This window comes from Poecilia formosa, unplaced genomic scaffold (assembly GCF_000485575.1).
Source record: "Poecilia formosa unplaced genomic scaffold, Poecilia_formosa-5.1.2 Scaffold226, whole genome shotgun sequence".
NCBI classification, from domain to species: domain Eukaryota; kingdom Metazoa; phylum Chordata; class Actinopteri; order Cyprinodontiformes; family Poeciliidae; genus Poecilia; species Poecilia formosa.
This window is the reverse complement of record NW_006800165.1, coordinates 329,854-349,404: the sequence shown is the minus strand read 5'-3', so window position 1 is coordinate 349,404 and position 19,551 is coordinate 329,854. Positions and strand designations below refer to the sequence as shown.

Below are 19,551 nucleotides of genomic sequence, written 5' to 3'. Positions count from 1 at the left end.
TGTGTGTGTGTGTGTGTGTGTGTTGTGCTTTATGTAAGTTTAAAACCTGTCTTGCCCTCTGTGGCCTCTGTAACCTGGGATGCCCGTCTGCTCTGTGTGCTTGGCTCCCTTTAATGTGTGTGTGCGCGCGTGTGTGTGGTGGTGTTGGTGGTCGGGGGGAGGGGGGGGTAGCTTTGCCTCTGGCTCTTTCCTCCCCCTCCCCTCACCTCCCTCTCCACCCGCTTCCTGCTGGGAGCTTAGCAACAGTTTGATTGGTGCTCACAGGATCCCGAGACACCAGTCTGCTCAGTGATGGGAGGCTGGAGGGGGGTCCGCCGCCGCGCTATTGGCTAGCCTCGACACGCCGGGGCGGAAGCAGCCAGTCGCCTGCTCCGTCCCGCATTGTGTGTCACTTCTTTTTTTTTTTTTTTTTTTTTTTTTTTTTCTTGCAGTGTGGGGTGGGAGAAGCGCAGCCCGCATTGTCTTGTGTGCAGAAACAAAAACACCAAAAAAACAAGCCATCACTTGAGCAAAACAGGAGAAGCTCCGGGGGCGTTGGAGGGGGGTTGAAGTGCGCGCGTGCGTGCGTTCGGAGGGGAGTGACTCATCCTGCATGGGCGGGGCTTAGAGGACGGACTCGGTGTGTGTTTTGTTGAGGGGAGGTGAGGTAATGCCTTTCAACCAGAGATGATGTCATCAAATAATAGACAGCACGCGCTTGCTTTCTGTACATCTGCTGGCATGCAGTGAGACTGAATGAACCTGATTGATCGCCACACACTGACGAACGCCTGATTAGCTCTCTGCTCTTAATGGGAAAAGCAATAATTCTCCCAACTCAGTGAGGGAGATGCAAACTGCTGCTTCAGCAATATTTATATTTATTTGTTTTTGTTAGAAAGCCGGCCGCTTGGTCCCTGAAATAGAGTCGGAGCTGCGTATTGAGATGAAACTGTTTGACAGGATCGCTGGAGCGTCAGCAACAACACAAACAGTAGTTATTCCCCCTGAATCCCTCCCCCCCCCTCTCTCTCTAAAGGCACCCCACTCTCATGTTCCCCCCAGGGGTGGGACATGATTACACGACGTGTTACATTAAATAACTATCCATCTCATTTTGAGGAATACTTTCCATAGCAAATTGTATGTGTGAATAAAATATTTTTTCTCACAGTGCAAGAAATGTCAGACTTTGTGGCGTGATAAAAATCACGCTCTGATTTTTATCTCTCTCTTTTTTTCTTTTTTTTTTAGCCCACCAAGATTTCTCTTGAGGACAAGCGGTCCTAAATTAGAATCTGCATTCTGACGAGGCTTGTTTGTCAGAAAATAAAAGAATAACTTTTATTGGTCTGATGTAATATTCTAATTTTAAATGTTTGTGTTGTAGTGTAGTGGAAATGAAGGCTTGGAAACATAAATTGAACTATATTATAAGTGTTACTTAGAAAACTGAGTTACTGGACATATTTTCAAATTTATTTGTATTTATTGATCCTCTCAAAACTAACAATCCCAACAATACAGACAGTTTTAAACGTCATTAATCGTAATTTATCATGATAACGATACTTCAGAATTGTTATAAGAAATTTATCACGATAAATGATAAATGATGCGATAAATCTCCACCCCTATTTTAAACTTAACTCATCAATCGGCGCGTCTAAAAATTGCGTGAGCACATTTTTTGACTGGGAACGTTGTGAAGCTCACACACACACGGGTCAGGTCTCAGATTAATAACACACACTACACATTCAGAGCTCTTTAAAGATTAATAGGACCATTAAAATCCACAGGGAGAAGGAGGGAGTGTTGATGCTGAGAAGTCTGGGTGGGGGGCTTAATCTTTTAAATTATTCTTTTTATCTGTTTTTAATATTTTATTCTTCTTCAAATGAAAACCCCAACTGTAGGCACGACTGAGTATCGTTTTTAGAACGTGACAAAAAGCTTAATCCTTCCCAAATATTATGTGTACACAGATGAAGACAAGCAGACTGTGGTGTGGCTGATCACAGATGAATTATTAACCAGAACGAATTTCTTTTTATTAGCTTGAAGCGACAGACAGAGCCACTGAGGGCTGTTATATAATATGATGGGGGTTTTTTTTAACCCATTTAAAATATTTATTTTTTATTTTTTATGCAGCAACACTTCCACACTTTTTTTTTAAATTGAAAATAGACATTACAAGACATAAAGCGCTAACTTCCAATGCATCCCATCAGATGACTCTCTCGGCTTTGCGACTTGCTGATCCAGACTTTATATGCGGGACGATCCAGTCGAACAGCCAGCGCAGAACTCCACTGAGCAGAGCGTTTCCCTTCAGGAGATTACGCGGCTGAGAGCAGGCTAACGGGTGTCAGAACGCCGGGCCAGATCAGACGGGTGGATTAAGGCATCAGGAGCAGCATGACTCACCCACTGCTCTGAGAATTTCCCTTTTTTCCTGCCTGGTAGCCATACACACACAGAGGGAATCGGCTCAGGCTGCTAACCTAAACCACCCAGCGTGTGTGTAAGGATGACATCACTCCGTGTTCAAAAATGACACTTTTTCAATCTTAAAAGCAACAGTCTGACTCGTTTACAGCACCAAACGTTCAAGACCGTAAAAAGCTAGCCCTCCAGAGAAAGTGATTGTTGAGTTGCTGTCTTTTTGTCTGAGCTGATCTGAAGAGTTTTAATCAGGATTAGGGTCAGGAGTTTTTCAATGATGTCATCCTCAACCACCCCCCCTCCCTTACCATGAACACCTCATGCAAACACCCGAGTCTCGCACTGTTTTGTACAGATCCAACCTAATTACCTAATCTCATAGTTGTGTAATGGTTCCAGATCTGTGGATTGAGTCCAAGTGTGTGTGGGCCGGTGAGACGGCCATGTGGGCGGCTGTGTGTGTCGGGTGCTGTTGTCTGTGTGGACGAGCGTTTCAGTGGATGACGTAAGGAATAGTTTTTTCAGTACAAAATTAAAATACACCAGGGCATACATGTTAAAAATCTGTGAAAGTTAAAGGATAAAATTAATACACAATTACGTTTGTTTGCAGATGATGTTGTGAAATATTTAACAGGTTACTTTCTGTTTATAGGGTAACATTATCACAGCTTTTTGAATGTTGAATAAACTTTTTCTTTTTTTTTATTTGTATTTGAAGAAAATGTAACATGGAAAAAAATATCAATTGCTATTTAAAAATGTAACTAATAATTTACGCTTGTGGAAATATATATTAAAAAAAAACTTGCATTTTTTTTCACAGTGCAGTTATTATTACAGTGGATTATGCATTACTGTTGGAAGAAAATGTTTTGTATCCCTAACTATTCATGTAAATACCACTGACGTATGTCTAAGAGCTAGGGATAGACAATAAAGCAATAACAATATATACTGCTAAAAAAAATAAAGCGAACATTTCACTTTAATTTTGTGTGTGGCTCCAAATCCAGGCCTCCATTGGTTAATAAATTTGATTTCCATTGATGATTTTTGTGTGATTTTGTTGTCAGCACATTCAACTTTGTACAGAACAAAGTATTCAATGAGAATATTTCATTCATTCAGATCTAGGATGTGTTATTTGAGTGTTCCCTTTATTTTTTTTAGCAGTGTATATTGCAATAGGTACACAGTCAGTATCAAGAGATAATAAATATTCCATAATTGCATTGAACTCTGATCTAGAACCACACAGCACTCTGGGGAATGTAGGCATCCGATCCTCTCATGCCTTAGCTGGCCATGAGAGGATCGGATGGCATCAACTAACTCATTCATTCTTTGGTTACCTAGCAACAACCTGTTGAGTAACTAGAGCAGCCGCACTTTCAGGTTGACTCATAACTGCTTTAAAAAAAAAAATCAATGATTATCAATATCAGCTGAGATATCGTGATACGTTTTTCAGCCATATTGTCCAGCCCTGATAAGAATTATCATGTTATCATGGTACAAAAACCACAAGTAAATATCGCTATGGTTACACCATAGCACTGTATTTCTACATAAATATACCACCAATCTAGCTGCTTTTAGCTTGTCATTACCACTTCTAGTTTGCTATGGCTTGTTTTTAAAACAAGATTAGTGTAACAAGACTGGTGGCAGTTCCTACAGCATGACTGTATTTGTCTTTGAGGTCAGAAATGTATCTGAACAGTTGAATTTGTCTTTATGTAATCAAGTTGTAGTTAATGCCTCGTTCACACGGCAAGATTTTTATGCCGATTTTTTTTTTTCCCCCCTTCCGACAATCACAGTTTATATGCAACAATTTTTTTCTTTCGTCAGCTTGACAGTAAAAGAGTAGAAAACAACAAAAAGACTCATCTGTATCCCATTTGTATTCTGGCCACACAGCTATTTGGCAATAAGATGGTCATACCTTCGCTTGACGGTGCCTTGTTCCAGTGGAACCGGGACAGGGAGAGTATGGAGGCTGTGCCTTTCAGTGTTGAATCGCTGCTGGAGTCATCCTACCGCATCGGAGAGGACACCGTTCTGGTCGGGGGCAAGTCCCTCACTACTTACGGTCTGGGGGCCTACAGTGGCAAGGTGATACTATCATGGTAATAGCTTTAAAAGTTTGCCACATGGTCACCTTTTCTGACTGTAACCATCTTTGCTTTGTTTTTTGTTTTTTTTGTCTTTGCTTCAGATCCGGTACATTTGCTCTGCGGGAGGCTGCAGTCGGTGGGGGGACGAAGAGATGGAGGCGGAGGACGTTCTCCTGCTGCAGAGGACTCAGAAGACAGTACGAGCCATCAGGCCTCGATCAGGAATGGAGAAGTAAGTTCTGAACTGGTCGCCACTGGATCCACCTGCTGTATCGCATGTCAGTAAAGTTAGCGAGTTGATAAACTCCTCAGGAAGTTGCAGTTATATAACACACTGAACAAGAACACTATCTGAATACTTTGAGAATTGCAGTCACTCTGGAATCCTGTGAAGAGTATGAAGTTGCCAAAGCACATTATCCTAAATAAAAGGGTGCTTCTCTTTCATTCTTTGTTTTCGTTTTGACCCTTTTTGTTTCTTTCTGTGACCTCAGGTGGAACTTCAGTGTTGGGAGCTTTGAGCTCAAACTAGTCCCTGAGAAACAGTCTGGAATGAACTTTCTGGAGGGAGACTTGGCGAACGATGACTCCTGGAAGGAAAGCCAGCGAGTCATCATCGACGAACCAAAGGAGAGGGAGTACATGGACAACAAGCAGAACCAAAACCAACATTTGGACCTCGTCATCAAAGTGTCTGTTCCCGATTGGAAGGTCATGGCTTTCAGCACCGAGCCCAACGAACGGCTGGTCTGGGAACATCAGGTGAGACGTCTTTGCCTGTCAGCATTAGCTCCGTATAACGCAGTCCTGTGTTGTAGCTCATTCTGTGTCACTATTTGCTGCGTAGTTTTGTACACCCATCGCCTCCGCCTGGCTGGTGGGTGGGGGTAAAGTCACACCGATCAGCCTGTTTGACGACACCACATACAGCAGCCGATCAGAACCTAAAGAGGACGATGAGGAGGAGTCCGATAAAACCCAGAGTGCTGCAGAGTCCAGTGTCTACCTCGGTGAGTTCATCTGACATGTGCTTTCACTCAGCTTGTTTGGTTTTTTTTTGTTTTGTTTTGGGCATCTTTAAAAATTGCTGTCATTGAGTTTGTGGATGTGCTTTCAGGGATGTTTCAGGGGCAGCTCTACCTTCAGTCATCAGTGAGGATCTCTGAAAAGTTTCCCTCTAAAGCTATCGAATCGGAGAAAGACATCATTTCTCTCCCCACCGTCAAATGGAAGCCACTTATACGTAAGTGTTTCTGCGTTAAAAGCTAAACGCCAAAGGAGTCTGACTTTGACGGTAAAAAGGACAAAGTGACCGAAGACGGTTTCTATTTATTATTTAAAACCAAGTAGTCACTGTTCAAAGAATCTTTTGAAGACACAGATGTTCTCTCCCTCAGGCCCTAAGCTTTTACCCTTTGGACGATGTTTTTTTTTTCTTTTTTTTTCTTTTTTTTCCAAATTGATTTCCAAGGAGTTTCTTCATCTCGTCCTTGCAGAGTCCCCGTCTCGGACTCCGGCGCTGGTGGGCTCTGATGAATTTGACAAGTGTCTGAGTAACGACAAGTATTCCCATGACGAATACAGCAACGGCGCCTTGTCCGTTCTTCAGTATCCATACGGTAAAGGCCGCCTCACTCCCTACACATGGTGCAGCCCTGCATGTTGCTTCAGCACAAATTTTCCAACCTTTTCAACGTTTTCTTGCTTAGTTTTGCTATAAGCATCTGTGTTTTAGTAGAATGCCAACACAAGCAATGTGAAAGGTTTTCAGACTTAACGGTAATTAGCTAAAACAACGCTGGTAGAGACATGCCCTGAAGTGTGGTAGCTGCAACCTAAAGGGCTTCAACAAAGCCAACGGATAAATGCTTTCAGACATCCCTCAGTTTCACAATTATGCACTAACTAATTTGCGAGAGGCTGCATGTGCCGGGTGCAGATGAGTCGAATTGATATCTATCTGATTTCCGTCTGTCTTGTCGCCGCAGACAACGGTTACTACTTCCCCTACAGCAAGAATTACCGGGAGAAACGTGAAAGTGCCATCAGTCTGATAAAGAGAAATGAGGCGGGCTCGGACAACCGCAGGAGAAAGGACCCTGTGCTGCTGCTGCCATGGTGGAAGGAAATCCTCGGCACCATCGTCTTCTGCATCGCTGCCACCACCTACGTCGTCCGCAGGTTCTTCCACCCGCCTGCCCCTGTGGCCTACGTCAGGGTAAGAGTTCACGCCCTGGCTGTTGTTAGAACTGCGGTATGTAACTTTTATTTTTTAAAAAAATGTTTTTACATTATTGTTAAAACGGTCAGTATGTTGAGAGCGATAGATAATCTGTGAAAAGATCAATCTCCTCCACCTCTTCTCTGAGTTACTATTGCCATCTGAAGAAGCGCACCATACCGCTACGGGAAAACCATTTATCTGCTGCCATTGGTTGCCATGCTAACTAGCTTTAGCATTCACAACAGGCTGTGGTATCTGCAACTTAGCAGAGAGCAGAGCAGGGGTTATTGACAGCACTAAGGCCCGCCTCCTGATTGGTTGTTCTTAGATGGTGCTTGGGGAAAGGAGAGGAGATTGTGTTTTTTTCACACAGATTATCTGTCTCATAACACACTGTCACAACATGATGACCATTTAAACAAATGTGTAAAAAATATTTTTTGTAAACTTTACATACTGCACCTTTAAGTAGCTGAAAGTGGGTGTTTTTGTCCCTAAGAGTGTGTGTGTACGTGTGTGTTTGACATGTTTTTGCCATCATCTGTCCGTCGCAGCAACGGAAAGAGTCTGAGACGCAGTGCCAGACCGACAGCAAGTTTGACCTTGAAGTTGTCGAATCCAAAGAGCCGGTTGCCGTGGAGAACCGCTTCAGCGAATATGTGTCCAGGTACTCCACTAACTGCCCCACAGAGGAGCGCCGGACCCATTTGTCTTTTCTGTCTGAACTTCTCCCAGCTCCCGCTGCTGTTCCACGACTTATTATCCTCGCATTTCCAGAGCCTCACTCGTTTAAGGTGTAGCTACAGATTGAGCGCTGTTACCATGGTGACCACTGGTCTTCCAGCCTGCCTTGATAGGACAATTCAGAGATGGGGAGATGGGAATCATGGTAATGTGCGATTGGGTGTCTCGGCTGTTTGCCGTCAAATCAGAGTGACCTTTGCACCTCTCCTCGCGGCGCTGGCTCCGCCTAGCTTCCATCTGCTGCGGGGTCACGGGGTCACATTTCATCACCGTCTGAACACTTTCAGAAGTTTCTCACTTCTTCTTGCTGATTTGATGTTTGTGGAAATAAATCCACCCTAAAACCTGCATCTGTCCCTTAAAGCTGCTGCTCTGGTTGATAGATTAATTTAGCTCCAGAACTTTTCCGAGCTGAAAGTGACAGCTGCTGCTCTCACACTTTTGCCTCCGAGTTCCGTGTTGAGCCGGAGCAGAGTTGCTTTTCCAGGGTGCAGCCAGGTCTGAATGTGCCTTCCCAAGCGGTAAGCGCACGGCACTGCTCCTCATTTATCAAAAACTCCTTTAGATTTGGCTGCAGTAGTAATGGTGGTAATGATTCATGAGGCCGTGCTCATGCAAGCTAATTCTACAGTGCAGTAGCAGGATATGGTGTTTACTCATAGTTCAATCCCCTGAATTTGAGACATGGACGAAAGAAAGATTGTTTAAAAAAAAAAAAGACACTTTTCTCTAACTTTTTTTTAAAGCCCCACAAAAGATAATTAATGACAAATTAAAGCACTGTCCATCTGTTCAGTGCAGATCTGAACGGGTCAAAATTATGTCCCAACTTCAAGTTTTTACTTTTTCAATTATTCCAAATCCCGTCTAAAAAGTGGGCAAACAATTTTCACAAATGAATTATTTTCTGCTGGAGTTTCTGTTATTCAGGCTCCTGCAGGGACATAACTGAGGATGGCAGCACATCCTTAAAAAGTCTTAAATTCATTTTGAAGAACTCTTCACCGTCCTAATTATGCTAATCACAGGACTTAAATTTTGTTGTCACAGGACTATTCAATGTTGTATGTAGTTCTTTTTCTTTCTAGCGGGACTTTTCTGTCAGGCAACAGTTTGAGTCACATGCAGACATCTTCAATACATTATGTGCCTTGAGGCGGTCGGTAACTAGCTGCTAACACACCCTTGCTAGCTTTCTTTTCTCTAGCGTGGGGAAGTGCAAATGTATCGTCAGTTGGCCAGACAACTTTTTTTTTTTTTGTTACCACTGGCTTACTTCTGTTGCCAGCCCAATCCTGAAATCATTCCCTATATCTATATATTTTTTTTCAGTCTGAAATTTCATTCAGCCTTCCATTATAAAGCTGGAAGGCTTCAGAGTCTTAAATTTGTCTCTGAAGCCTGTAGAGACCCTGTAACTTTATACAGCCTCTCTAATTTTGAATGGATGATGAAAACCTCAGTAATCAAATTCTAGCAAGTGAATATTTTCTGTGTTTTACCTTGAATTCTCCAAAGTTCTCTTGAACACTGTGAAGTCTTCCTTGCCCAGGGATAACCAGCGTGAATCTCTCTCCCCCCCCTCCTGCCTCCCAGGTACCTAACAGACTTCGAGCCCGTGCAGTGCCTCGGCCACGGGGGCTTCGGCGTCGTCTTTGAAGCTCGCAACAAGGTGGACGACTGCAACTACGCCATCAAAAGGATCCGCCTGCCCAACAGGTAGCGCCTCTCGCCCGGCTGCAGCACACTTCCTTGCTGGGGGCTACTGGCTCTGTTTCCTTTAAAGCCGGTTATGTAAGCTGTGGCCTACTTGTTAAACACAGAAAACCACACAAACGCTTAACTGGCGTTTTGAAACCAATATTAGCGCTGCATTTATTATTTATACACACAAGCATGGATATTTAATGTTGCTTCTCTTAACACTTGCGGACCGATTTGTACGACTCCCTCCAAAAAAGTATTGCAGCCATGAAGGCAATTTCTCTACTTCTGGCTTTGGTTGCAAATATTAACAATGAGATGTGTGATTGAAAATAGTTTGTTGTTGCCCCTTTGGGCCTCTTGCCATGATCATTTAAACAAAAATTATAGCTGAAAGTCTTATTCTCATTTTGGGTTTGCGTTTGTAGACTGTATTTATGGTGTAGAGTTGTGTCCAAAAAGAAAACCAGATTGTGTTTGAAGGAATAACAGCCAATAGCAATTCTAAACAGAAGAGAAGATGAAAAACTAGAGATATTGCACAAAAACTGGCAATAGCCACCACATTGTTAGGAATGTACGGAAGAGAAAAGAACAGATAGACCAATTTAAACATCAGCGGCAGATGATGGAAACCATTGCAGAACTTGTATTAGTCGCAGAGTTTACTGTTTGAAGACGACAAACATCAGAGATCATTTGGAAGGCCAGTAAAACGACTAAAACCAAGAAGTAGAGAGAAGCCTGAAGCTTCTACGACAAAGTTTGATGGACTTTTGAGACAAAGATGAAGCGTTACCAAAGAGACAGAATGGTTCATATTCGGAGAAAGAGAAGATTGGCTGATAGACGAAGCCTTTAGAAATCCTGACCTGCTAATTCCAACCTTTTTCTTTTTGTCTGAAAAGTCGCTGAATGTAGCTGCTTCTAATTTTCAGAGGTAGATGAGATTGGTGGATAAGGTTGGTTGATGTTTCCACAAGAGTCTCCCAAGATTAAGGATTAAGAAAAAAAGTTTTGCCATTTTTCGGTTCCTTAATTAACATAAAGATGTGGCATGAAAAGTCGACCTTTTTCTCATGTCCAGCTGTTGATGTCCATCTAAATATTTACGATCTACAACTAATATAAAGAAAATACTGTTACAGTTCCCACACTTTCGGAGGACTATGTATTTTCGTTCCATATCCGTAGCAACACTAAGGTGTTTTTAAAACTCTTGCAGTTTAAAAATTAGCTTTACTTTCAGTTTTACCGTTTTATTGCTATGTCACAAATAGTTTTTAGCGCAGTAGTTGAAATCAGTGTGAAAGCTGGATGTTTTTCAGCCTTGTGGTGTGTGTGTGTGTGTGTGGTCCAGGGAGCTGGCCCGGGAGAAGGTGATGCGAGAGGTGAAGGCCCTGGCTAAGCTGGAGCACCCAGGGATCATCCGCTACTTCAACGCCTGGCAGGAGAGCCCCCCCGAGGGCTGGCAGGAGGAGATGGACCAGAGGTGGCACAAGGACGCCAGGTTAGAGGGCGGGGTCAGGGGGTCGCTGGGCTCACATGCTGTCCAGGTAGATGGGTTTAGCATAGAAATAAGAGTATGGAAAATATTTCTGTTTTTGAGCTTTGTTCGTTATTTTGTGTCCATCTCTCCGACTTCTCTTTCCTTTCTATTTTCTTTCCTTTCTATTTTCTTTCCTTTGCTCATTTTTTTTACTTTGTTTTTATTTCATTTTCCTAATTTCTTTTCTTCCTCCCTTGCTTCCCCCATTTCTCTCTTCCTTTTTCCCTCTTTCTGTCCATCAAAAGTTTTCTTCCTTCTTCATTTCTTGCTTTTTTATTTTTAGTCTTTCCTTTGATCTGTCTTTTTTTCTTCATTCCTTCCATCATTTCTTTGTCTTTCCTTCCTTCCTTTATTTTTGTCTTTTCATTCCTTCTCTTCTTTGGTTTAGCTTTTAATTTCTCATTTCCTTTCTTTTTCCTGCTTTCCTTTTAGTTTTTCCTTTAATCCTTCTTTTTGTAATTCTTTTCTTCATTCCTTGTGTCCATCCTTGTCGTCTTTCTATTTTTCCTTCCTTCTTTTAATTTTTGTTTCTTTCTATCTGCCTTTCTTTTCTTCTTTCCTTCCTTTTAGTTTCCTTCCTGTATGTTTTCCACTCTGTAATGAAGTTTTATCCAGTCGCGTATTTATCTGTAAATTCCTGGTAAATATTGTATTTCCAGCTGTTTTTACATCATCCTGTCCTGTAGTCCAGCAGAGGGATTGATAATCCCTCAGAATGAAATCCAGTCTTCCCTTGTGGACTAACTGTAGTAATAATAACTCTTCCTCTTCCAGTACCACTGATTGGCCGATGAGCATCCCCGACCACATGGAGGTGCTGTCGGTCAAAGTCCCCGTGTCCAGTTCCGTGTCCCCCACGTCTGGTCCAGACGGAGACACATCCGTCAGCGCTCAGGCTCTCCTCTCCAACAGCAACGCCGGCTTCAGCGCCAACGAAGGAGACGTCGATCTGTCCTTCCAGCCGCTGCCGGGCCACGACAGCCTGATGTCTGAGCGGGACAGCCAGGCCGACCCCGACGCCTCCGACACCCCCAACTCCTTCGAGCTGTGCCCGCCCCGCGGCCCCAGCGACTGCACTTCCTCCTCCTTCGACATCGTCTTTGAGGACTCCGGCTGCGATCGGGATGCCGATGCTGACGCCGACACGGACTCGGCCACGAGCGCCGCCGGTCCCGGAACACTGACGGAAAAGAAGAGTTCTTCTTCTTCTCACAGCAGGCAGGAGGAGGCTGCACCGCCGGCCGCCTCCAGTCCTCCTCGACCGGTCGCGCTCACCCTGGCTCTCCCAGCCACCCAGCCGATCCAGCGCTGCCAGCCTTCCCCAAAGGTTATTACCAAGCGACCAGCTCAGACGCTCGGCCGTCCTGTTGTCAGATTGTCCTTGAACACGGCGTCCTCCCTGCAGGTGTACCTGTACATCCAGATGCAGCTTTGTCGGAAGGAGAACCTGAAGGACTGGATGGCTCAGCGGTGCCTGCCGGACCAGAGGGAGCTCAACCAGTGTCTGGACATCTTCCTGCAGATCGCAGAGGCCGTCGACTTCCTGCATAGCAAGGGCCTGATGCACAGAGACCTGAAGGTAAAGGCACACAAAACCTGCTCTGAGGAGGAAGAAATGATATGCATCCCGTGTGTCTGCAGTTACTAAACCCAGGATTTACCCCAGGGTTTTATAAGCCTGGCGGGCCTCTAGGCTTTACTTACCACCAGGCTAAGAATCGTTTGTTTATTTATTATAAGTTTTTTTTATACACCAGTTTCTGTAACCACTGCCATTATTTATTGGTCTACAAACTAACAACTTCAGCTAATAAAGCGACAAGTCATGGATAAAGGGTCAACAAATTTTGGACACTTTAATTAGGATGACACGACTGAAACAACTATTTTTTTGTTTACCTTTTTTTAAGACTTTACAGTTGTACAGTTTATTTAGTGCTAATAATATCTTCCAATAACACATAGGTACCTATTCATATTTTCAAATTTCCTGTCAAATTTAAATGGTTTTTAACTCAAAAACATGGTGGGGTGACTGAACTAGCGCTCCAACCACTGGGTTTAGCAAGTTTCCCACAGGAAACCCTGTAAAGCACTGACAAAAAAGAGAACAGTCTGGATAAATCACTACTGGATAAATACAAGCAAATCTTCAACCATTCATTCATTAGCCAACCTATTGAAAACTAATCAATACCTTCCTAATGATAACCAACCACTTTGACGTGTTTCTGTCTGGTTGCCATGGCCACCACAGTACTGACTCTGCCCTGGTCGTTCATTAGCTGTTTCCATGGACCGCGTCGTTGCGCAATTTGACATTTCGGAAATAAATTTGCTTACTGGAAACTTGCCACTCAGGTCTTCTGGTTCTGGTTCTGCTCTGCATCCCCAGAACCAGAACCAGAACCAAACATGGAGAAGCAGCATTCAGCTTCTATGAACCACACATCTAGAACAAACTTCCAGAAAACAGTCAAAACACTGAGTTAATTTAAATCAGAGCTAAACCCCCACCTGTTTAGAGCTGCTTTTGATTAATAATAACTGGAACATTGATCAGCATATTTGATGTTTAATTGCTTTGATGACTTTCATGCATTTGACGCAACGGGATGTTTTATAATTGGCTGATGTTTTCATTATTTTAATCACTGAACTGCCTGGTGGCTGATATGTGCTGCACAAATCAACTCGTCTTGTCCTTTGCTCCCTCCAGCCTTCCAACATCTTCTTCACCATGGACGATGTGGTGAAGGTGGGGGACTTTGGCCTGGTGACCGCCATGGACCAAGAGGACGACGAGGATGAGCCCAGTGTGTTGACCCCCGCCCCGCTCCTCACCCGGCACACGGGCCAGGTCGGCACCAAGCTCTACATGAGCCCGGAGCAGGTGACGGAAACAAACGCTGCTGCAGAAGTGACTGTTACAGAAAACAAACACCAGGCTGACTCCGCCGTGTCTGCTCTGCCCCGCAGCTCTCCGGTAACTCGTACTCTCACAAGGTGGACATCTACTCTCTGGGGCTGATCCTGTTCGAGCTGCTGTACCCCTTCAGGACCCAGATGGAGAGAGTGAGGGTGAGTCGGCAAACACACAGACCTCTAATTATCTCCTGATTTTGAGCTGTGAAGAAATATCCATACTTATTAAAGCAGCAGTATCATGTAAAATCAACTTTTTTGAGCTTTACATCAGGTTGTAATGTTATTCCCTCGTCAAAAACATACCTGGAGTGTTACCTTGATTCTTTTAAGGCAAATTTTAAAAGACTGAGAAATCCTTTACTCTCCATGGCAACCATCAGCTGAGCAAAGCACTTGGTTGGTTGGACCTAACACCACCTTTGAAGCACAGCTCCTCCTCACAAAGCTTTCAAGCTTCCACCTCATAGAGCAGCTCTCCCTCACTCAGCTCCTTCAGACTAGCCAGCAGCAATTAGCAAACACCTGGTGAACCTACACATCTTTGGAGCTCATTATAGGAGCTACTTCTCAGAGCAATGCTGGTAAAAACATTGTTAAATAGAGGAGCCATGTTGTGATGACTTCCTGAAGGCGGAGCTTCAGAAAGAGCAGCAGTTTCTTAAAGAGACAAAGGCCCAATTTCCAAGAGTTAAATTACAAAGTCAAGTTTCTTTTAAGTCTTATTTGATATATACATCATTTAAAAAAACAAACAAAAAGTTAACATTGTTACTTGATTGTGCTAGAAAATGTCACTATGTGGCTGTAAAACACATAATACCGCCCCTTTAAACTTTTTCACATTTTACCATGTCACAGTAACAAACTTCAGGGTTTTTTTATTAGGATGTTTGTAATATGTTTAAATAAGTTTAATAATGTGATAATCTTCTGTTTATTCAATCAGCATTTAATACAGCTCACACAAAAAAATGTTAAAATATAATTGTGCGTCTTTTTTAATTTCAGCATATCATGAGAAACGGTCAGAGAAAAAAAACTTGTAACAAAATGGCCTCTTATCAATTAAACATTAGCCGATCAATCAGCTCAATCAACTATTTTGCAAAAAAGAGAGGCAAACGTTTCAATCTCTAGATATTGACTTAACAATTGCAACTTTTCACCACCTTTTAGATGATTTCCTCCTACTTAACTATTATGGTTTGAATCACAAATTAAAGTTTGTGATTCAAGCATGATGAAATGGAGAAAAGTTCAGAGAATGAACTCTTTGCTAAATGTCAAAATGTAAAATATTTCCTCAGTTGAAATAGTATGAGCGGTAGGAGTGACGGGTTTGGTTAATTTTCTTTGCTCTGCTCTGAAATGCTCAGTCAGGTCCTGTACAGTATTTCAGTGGTGAAGCCTTTGTCTGTGATGAGCCTTCAGGGCCTCCTCACTCACGGTGTTTACCTTCCTCCTTTAAGACGCTCACCGAGGTGAGAGCTCTGCGCTTCCCGGAGCTTTTCTCCAGAAACAACGCTGAGGAGGTGAGTGGTCATCTGCTGCCACCTAGTGGCTACAAACACAACTAACGTCTGTATTCGTTGATTTCTGTGGAAGCTTTGATTGCAATTATTATTATTTTTTTCCTGTAATATTATCAGAGAGTAGATGTAAATTACCCGTCCACCCTAAACCAACCATGATGTGGTTTTGGATTAATTTATCGCCTAAAGCTCTGAATTAGAAAAAAAATAAAAAATCTTTCTAATTTGATGCTTTTCTTCAATATGAAGTGAAATTCATAACTTTAACGTGTTCTTAGTAAAAACTCTTTTAGTAATCGATTAGTCAAACTATTAATCGATTAATTGGATTTTAAATTTAACCACTTAAGGTTGTTCCATATTAATATCATAAATAGATTAAAAAACACATGCATTTCTACTATTTGGATTATTTTTGTTTTTGAAGTAAGGAAGAAAAAAAAAACACATTTTATTCCCTAAAATGCAGTGACAGCATTCCATTGGTGAACCCTTGACCATTTGATCAACTTGAGAAAAATTCAGTCCTTTTTGCTGGACTCAACATCAGTACAGTGTAGGGCTGATCATTTGATTATTTTTTTAATAATTGGATAACAGAAGATGCTTAGTAGGAATTTTAACAATTGATTGATTGCTGAATTAGTTGACAATTGATTAAATAATCAATTAATCGTGCTCAATCGTTTGAGCCCAAGTTGTTTTCCTTGTTAAATCAGACACTGACTCATGCAGTGAGTGTTTTAGCTGCTGCTTAGCAGAGCTGTTTACTTTGTAATGAGATTAACATAATCCTGGGGCGCAAACTGTGACTCTCAGGCTCTTTAAAATCCCTCCACTCTGTGTTGCCAAACTATCCTCGACTGCACTGATGTCTCATAAACCAAACATGTCCGCCTCTCTGTTAACAGCTGACCATGGTCCGCAGCATGCTTTCTCCGAGCCCCAGCGAGCGTCCCGAGGCGGCCGACATCACTGCCATGTCCCTGTTCCAGGAGCTGGAGCTGCCGTGCCGGCTCGCCGTCAGGCAGCGCTCCCGCACCTACAGCTCCTCGTCCATGGGCCGCCCCGCACGCCAGGCGTCCTCCAGCTGAAAACGCTGCGTTCAGATACCGTCTGACATGAGAAGCCCCCGCCCGGTCACTTCGCTGCCAGAGAATAGCGACAAAAAACTTTTTAAACGTAGACTGTATCCCGCACAGTTAACTCTAGAAAAACACTGAGTCATTTATCGTTCATGCAGCGTTACACTACCCAACTTTCACCCTTTGTAAGAGGGGAAAGACTCTTTCAAAAGCATTTTTCTTGTGGGTATTTCAACAAAACAAAAGAAAAAAGGGCAGTTTTTTTTTTTTGTTTGTTTTTTTAATCCTGCTCTCAGCCAGCTGTGTGTAAACCTGCCCAGTGATTTCCCTGCAGCGTTTACCTCTGATCTCTTTCAGAAACTGCCTCTGTTCTCACTCTTAACAAAATCATCCTCGACACCGACGCTAAAAAAAAACACAATAAAAAAAAAAACAAACAAATCCGGTCAAAACGTGCTGCTCGCTCTCAACGTTGAGCCAGTGTTCAATCCCACACCGCTACGCCTCAGGTATGAAGAACCAAGGGGACACTCCTCACTCCCAAGGGGCCTTTGATGCTCGTTCGAACACCCAGTGGTGTTCCCACACACACAATCTGCCTGATTTGGAAGACCAAAAAAAAAACAAAACAAAAAAAAGAAAAAGAAAACATAAAAAAGAAGACGACCATCTTTTTTTCATAATCATTTTTTTTAATATGAGATGACGTATTGCATAGAGAGGCGTTTGAGTCCCGTCCGCCTGATGTGACTTGCCTTTAGAAAGGGGCCGTCAGCCCTCAGGCTGAATGCTAGCGTTAGCCCTCGTGTCGTTTTGCATGTATCAGACGGGAACATGAAGGAATGAATGTGAGGTTGTTTTTTGTTTTTTATCTTAAAGCCAGTACTTTTTTCTCTGTAAATTTTCCAGATTAACTCCTGAGGTGCTCAATCCTTTTCTAGCACCTCTTCTTTACTATCTGTACATAGNAGTCTTAAATTTGTCTCTGAAGCCTGTAGAGACCCTGTAACTTTATACAGCCTCTCTAATTTTGAATGGATGATGAAAACCTCAGTAATCAAATTCTAGCAAGTGAATATTTTCTGTGTTTTACCTTGAATTCTCCAAAGTTCTCTTGAACACTGTGAAGTCTTCCTTGCCCAGGGATAACCAGCGTGAATCTCTCTCCCCCCCCTCCTGCCTCCCAGGTACCTAACAGACTTCGAGCCCATGCAGTGCCTCGGCCACGGGGGCTTCGGCGTCGTCTTTGAAGCTCGCAACAAGGTGGACGACTGCAACTACGCCATCAAAAGGATCCGCCTGCCCAACAGGTAGCGCCTCTCGCCCGGCTGCAGCACACTTCCTTGCTGGGGGCTACTGGCTCTGTTTCCTTTAAAGCCGGTTATGTAAGCTGTGGCCTACTTGTTAAACACAGAAAACCACACAAACGCTTAACTGGCGTTTTGAAACCAATATTAGCGCTGCATTTATTATTTATACACGCAAGCATGGATATTTAATGTTGCTTCTCTTAACACTTGCGGACCGATTTGTACGACTCCCTCCAAAAAAGTATTGCAGCCATGAAGGCAATTTCTCTACTTCTGGCTTTGGTTGCAAATATTAACAATGAGATGTGTGACTGAAAATAGTTTGTTGTTGCCCCTTTGGGCCTCTTGCCATGATCATTTAAACAAAAAATATAGCTGAAAGTCTTATTCTCATTTTGGGTTTGCGTTTGTAGACTGTATTTATGGTGTAGAGTTGTGTCCAAAAAGAAAACCAGATTGTGTTTGAAGGAATAACAGCCAATAGCAATTCTAAACAGAAGAGAAGATGGAAAAACTAGAGATATTGCACAAAAACTGGCAATAGCCACCACATTGTTAGGAATGTATGGAAGAGAAAAGAACAGACAGACCAATTTAAACATCAGCGGCAGATGATGGAAACCATTGCAGAACTTGTATTAGTCGCAGAGTTTACTGTTTGAAGACGACAAACATCAGAGATCATTTGGAAGGCCAGTAAAACGACTAAAACCAAGAAGTAGAGAGAAGCCTGAAGCTTTTAGGACAAAGTTTGATGGACTTTTGAGACAAAGATGAAGCGTTACCAAAGAGACAGAATGGTTCATATTCGGAGAAAGAGAAGATTGGCTGATAGACGAAGCCTTTAGAAATCCTGACCTGCTAATTCCAACCTTTTTCTTTTTGTCTGAAAAGTCGCTGAATGTAGCTGCTTCTAATTTTCAGAGGTAGATGAGATTGGTGGATAAGGTTGGTTGATGTTTCCACAAGAGTCTCCCAAGATTAAGGATTAAGAAAAAAAGTTTTGCCATTTTTCGGTTCCTTAATTAACATAAAGATGTGGCATGAAAAGTCGACCTTTTTCTCATGTCCAGCTGTTGATGTCAAATCTAAATATTTACGATCTGCAACTAATATAAAGAAAATACTGTTACAGTTCCCACACTTTCGGAGGACTATGTATTTTCGTTCCATATCCGTAGCAACACTAAGGTGTTTTTAAAACTCTTGCAGTATAAAAATTAGCTTTACTTTCAGTTTTACCGTTTTATTGCTATGTCACAAATAGTTTTTAGCGCAGTAGTTGAAATCAGTGTGAAAGCTGGATGTTTTTCAGCCTTGTGGTGTGTGTGTGTGTGTGTGGTCCAGGGAGCTGGCCCGGGAGAAGGTGATGCGAGAGGTGAAGGCCCTGGCTAAGCTGGAGCACCCAGGGATCATCCGCTACTTCAACGCCTGGCAGGAGAGCCCCCCCGAGGGCTGGCAGGAGGAGATGGACCAGAGGTGGCACAAGGACGCCAGGTTAGAGGGCGGGGTCAGGGGGTCGCTGGGCTCACATGCTGTCCAGGTAGATGGGTTTAGCATAGAAATAAGAGTATGGAAAATATTTCTGTTTTTGAGCTTTGTTCGTTATTTTGTGTCCATCTCTCCGACTTCTCTTTCCTTTCTATTTTCTTTCCTTTCTATTTTCTTTCCTTTGCTCATTTTTTTTACTTTGTTTTTATTTCATTTTCCTAATTTCTTTTCTTCCTCCCTTGCTTCCCCCATTTCTCTCTTCCTTTTTCCCTCTTTCTGTCCATCAAAAGTTTTCTTCCTTCTTCATTTCTTGCTTTTTTATTTTTAGTCTTTCCTTTGATCTGTCTTTTTTTCTTCATTCCTTCCATCATTTCTTTGTCTTTCCTTCCTTCCTTTATTTTTGTCTTTTCATTCCTTCTCTTCTTTGGTTT

At 42.8% G+C, this 19,551-nt stretch overlaps 1 protein-coding gene across 1 annotated transcript in view; it reads left to right on the top strand.

Moving 5' to 3' along the window:
- The window catches only part of LOC103149415 (eukaryotic translation initiation factor 2-alpha kinase 3-like), a 46,767-nt gene that overhangs the window by 18,535 nt on the left and 8,681 nt on the right, over window positions 1-19,551 (top strand). Inside the window, exons 3-21 of the mRNA XM_016679928.1 lie at window positions 4,357-4,551; window positions 4,655-4,785; window positions 5,048-5,315; window positions 5,401-5,563; window positions 5,671-5,796; window positions 6,050-6,172; window positions 6,542-6,771; window positions 7,332-7,444; window positions 9,118-9,240; window positions 10,586-10,735; window positions 11,549-12,101; window positions 12,180-12,353; window positions 13,494-13,667; window positions 13,754-13,855; window positions 15,172-15,234; window positions 16,146-16,323; window positions 16,829-16,895; window positions 17,507-17,629; window positions 18,977-19,126. Coding sequence (XP_016535414.1) covers window positions 4,357-4,551; window positions 4,655-4,785; window positions 5,048-5,315; window positions 5,401-5,563; window positions 5,671-5,796; window positions 6,050-6,172; window positions 6,542-6,771; window positions 7,332-7,444; window positions 9,118-9,240; window positions 10,586-10,735; window positions 11,549-12,101; window positions 12,180-12,353; window positions 13,494-13,667; window positions 13,754-13,855; window positions 15,172-15,234; window positions 16,146-16,323; window positions 16,829-16,895; window positions 17,507-17,629; window positions 18,977-19,126 — 3,206 coding nt within the window. The remainder of the gene's footprint in view (window positions 1-4,356; window positions 4,552-4,654; window positions 4,786-5,047; window positions 5,316-5,400; window positions 5,564-5,670; window positions 5,797-6,049; window positions 6,173-6,541; window positions 6,772-7,331; window positions 7,445-9,117; window positions 9,241-10,585; window positions 10,736-11,548; window positions 12,102-12,179; window positions 12,354-13,493; window positions 13,668-13,753; window positions 13,856-15,171; window positions 15,235-16,145; window positions 16,324-16,828; window positions 16,896-17,506; window positions 17,630-18,976; window positions 19,127-19,551) is intronic.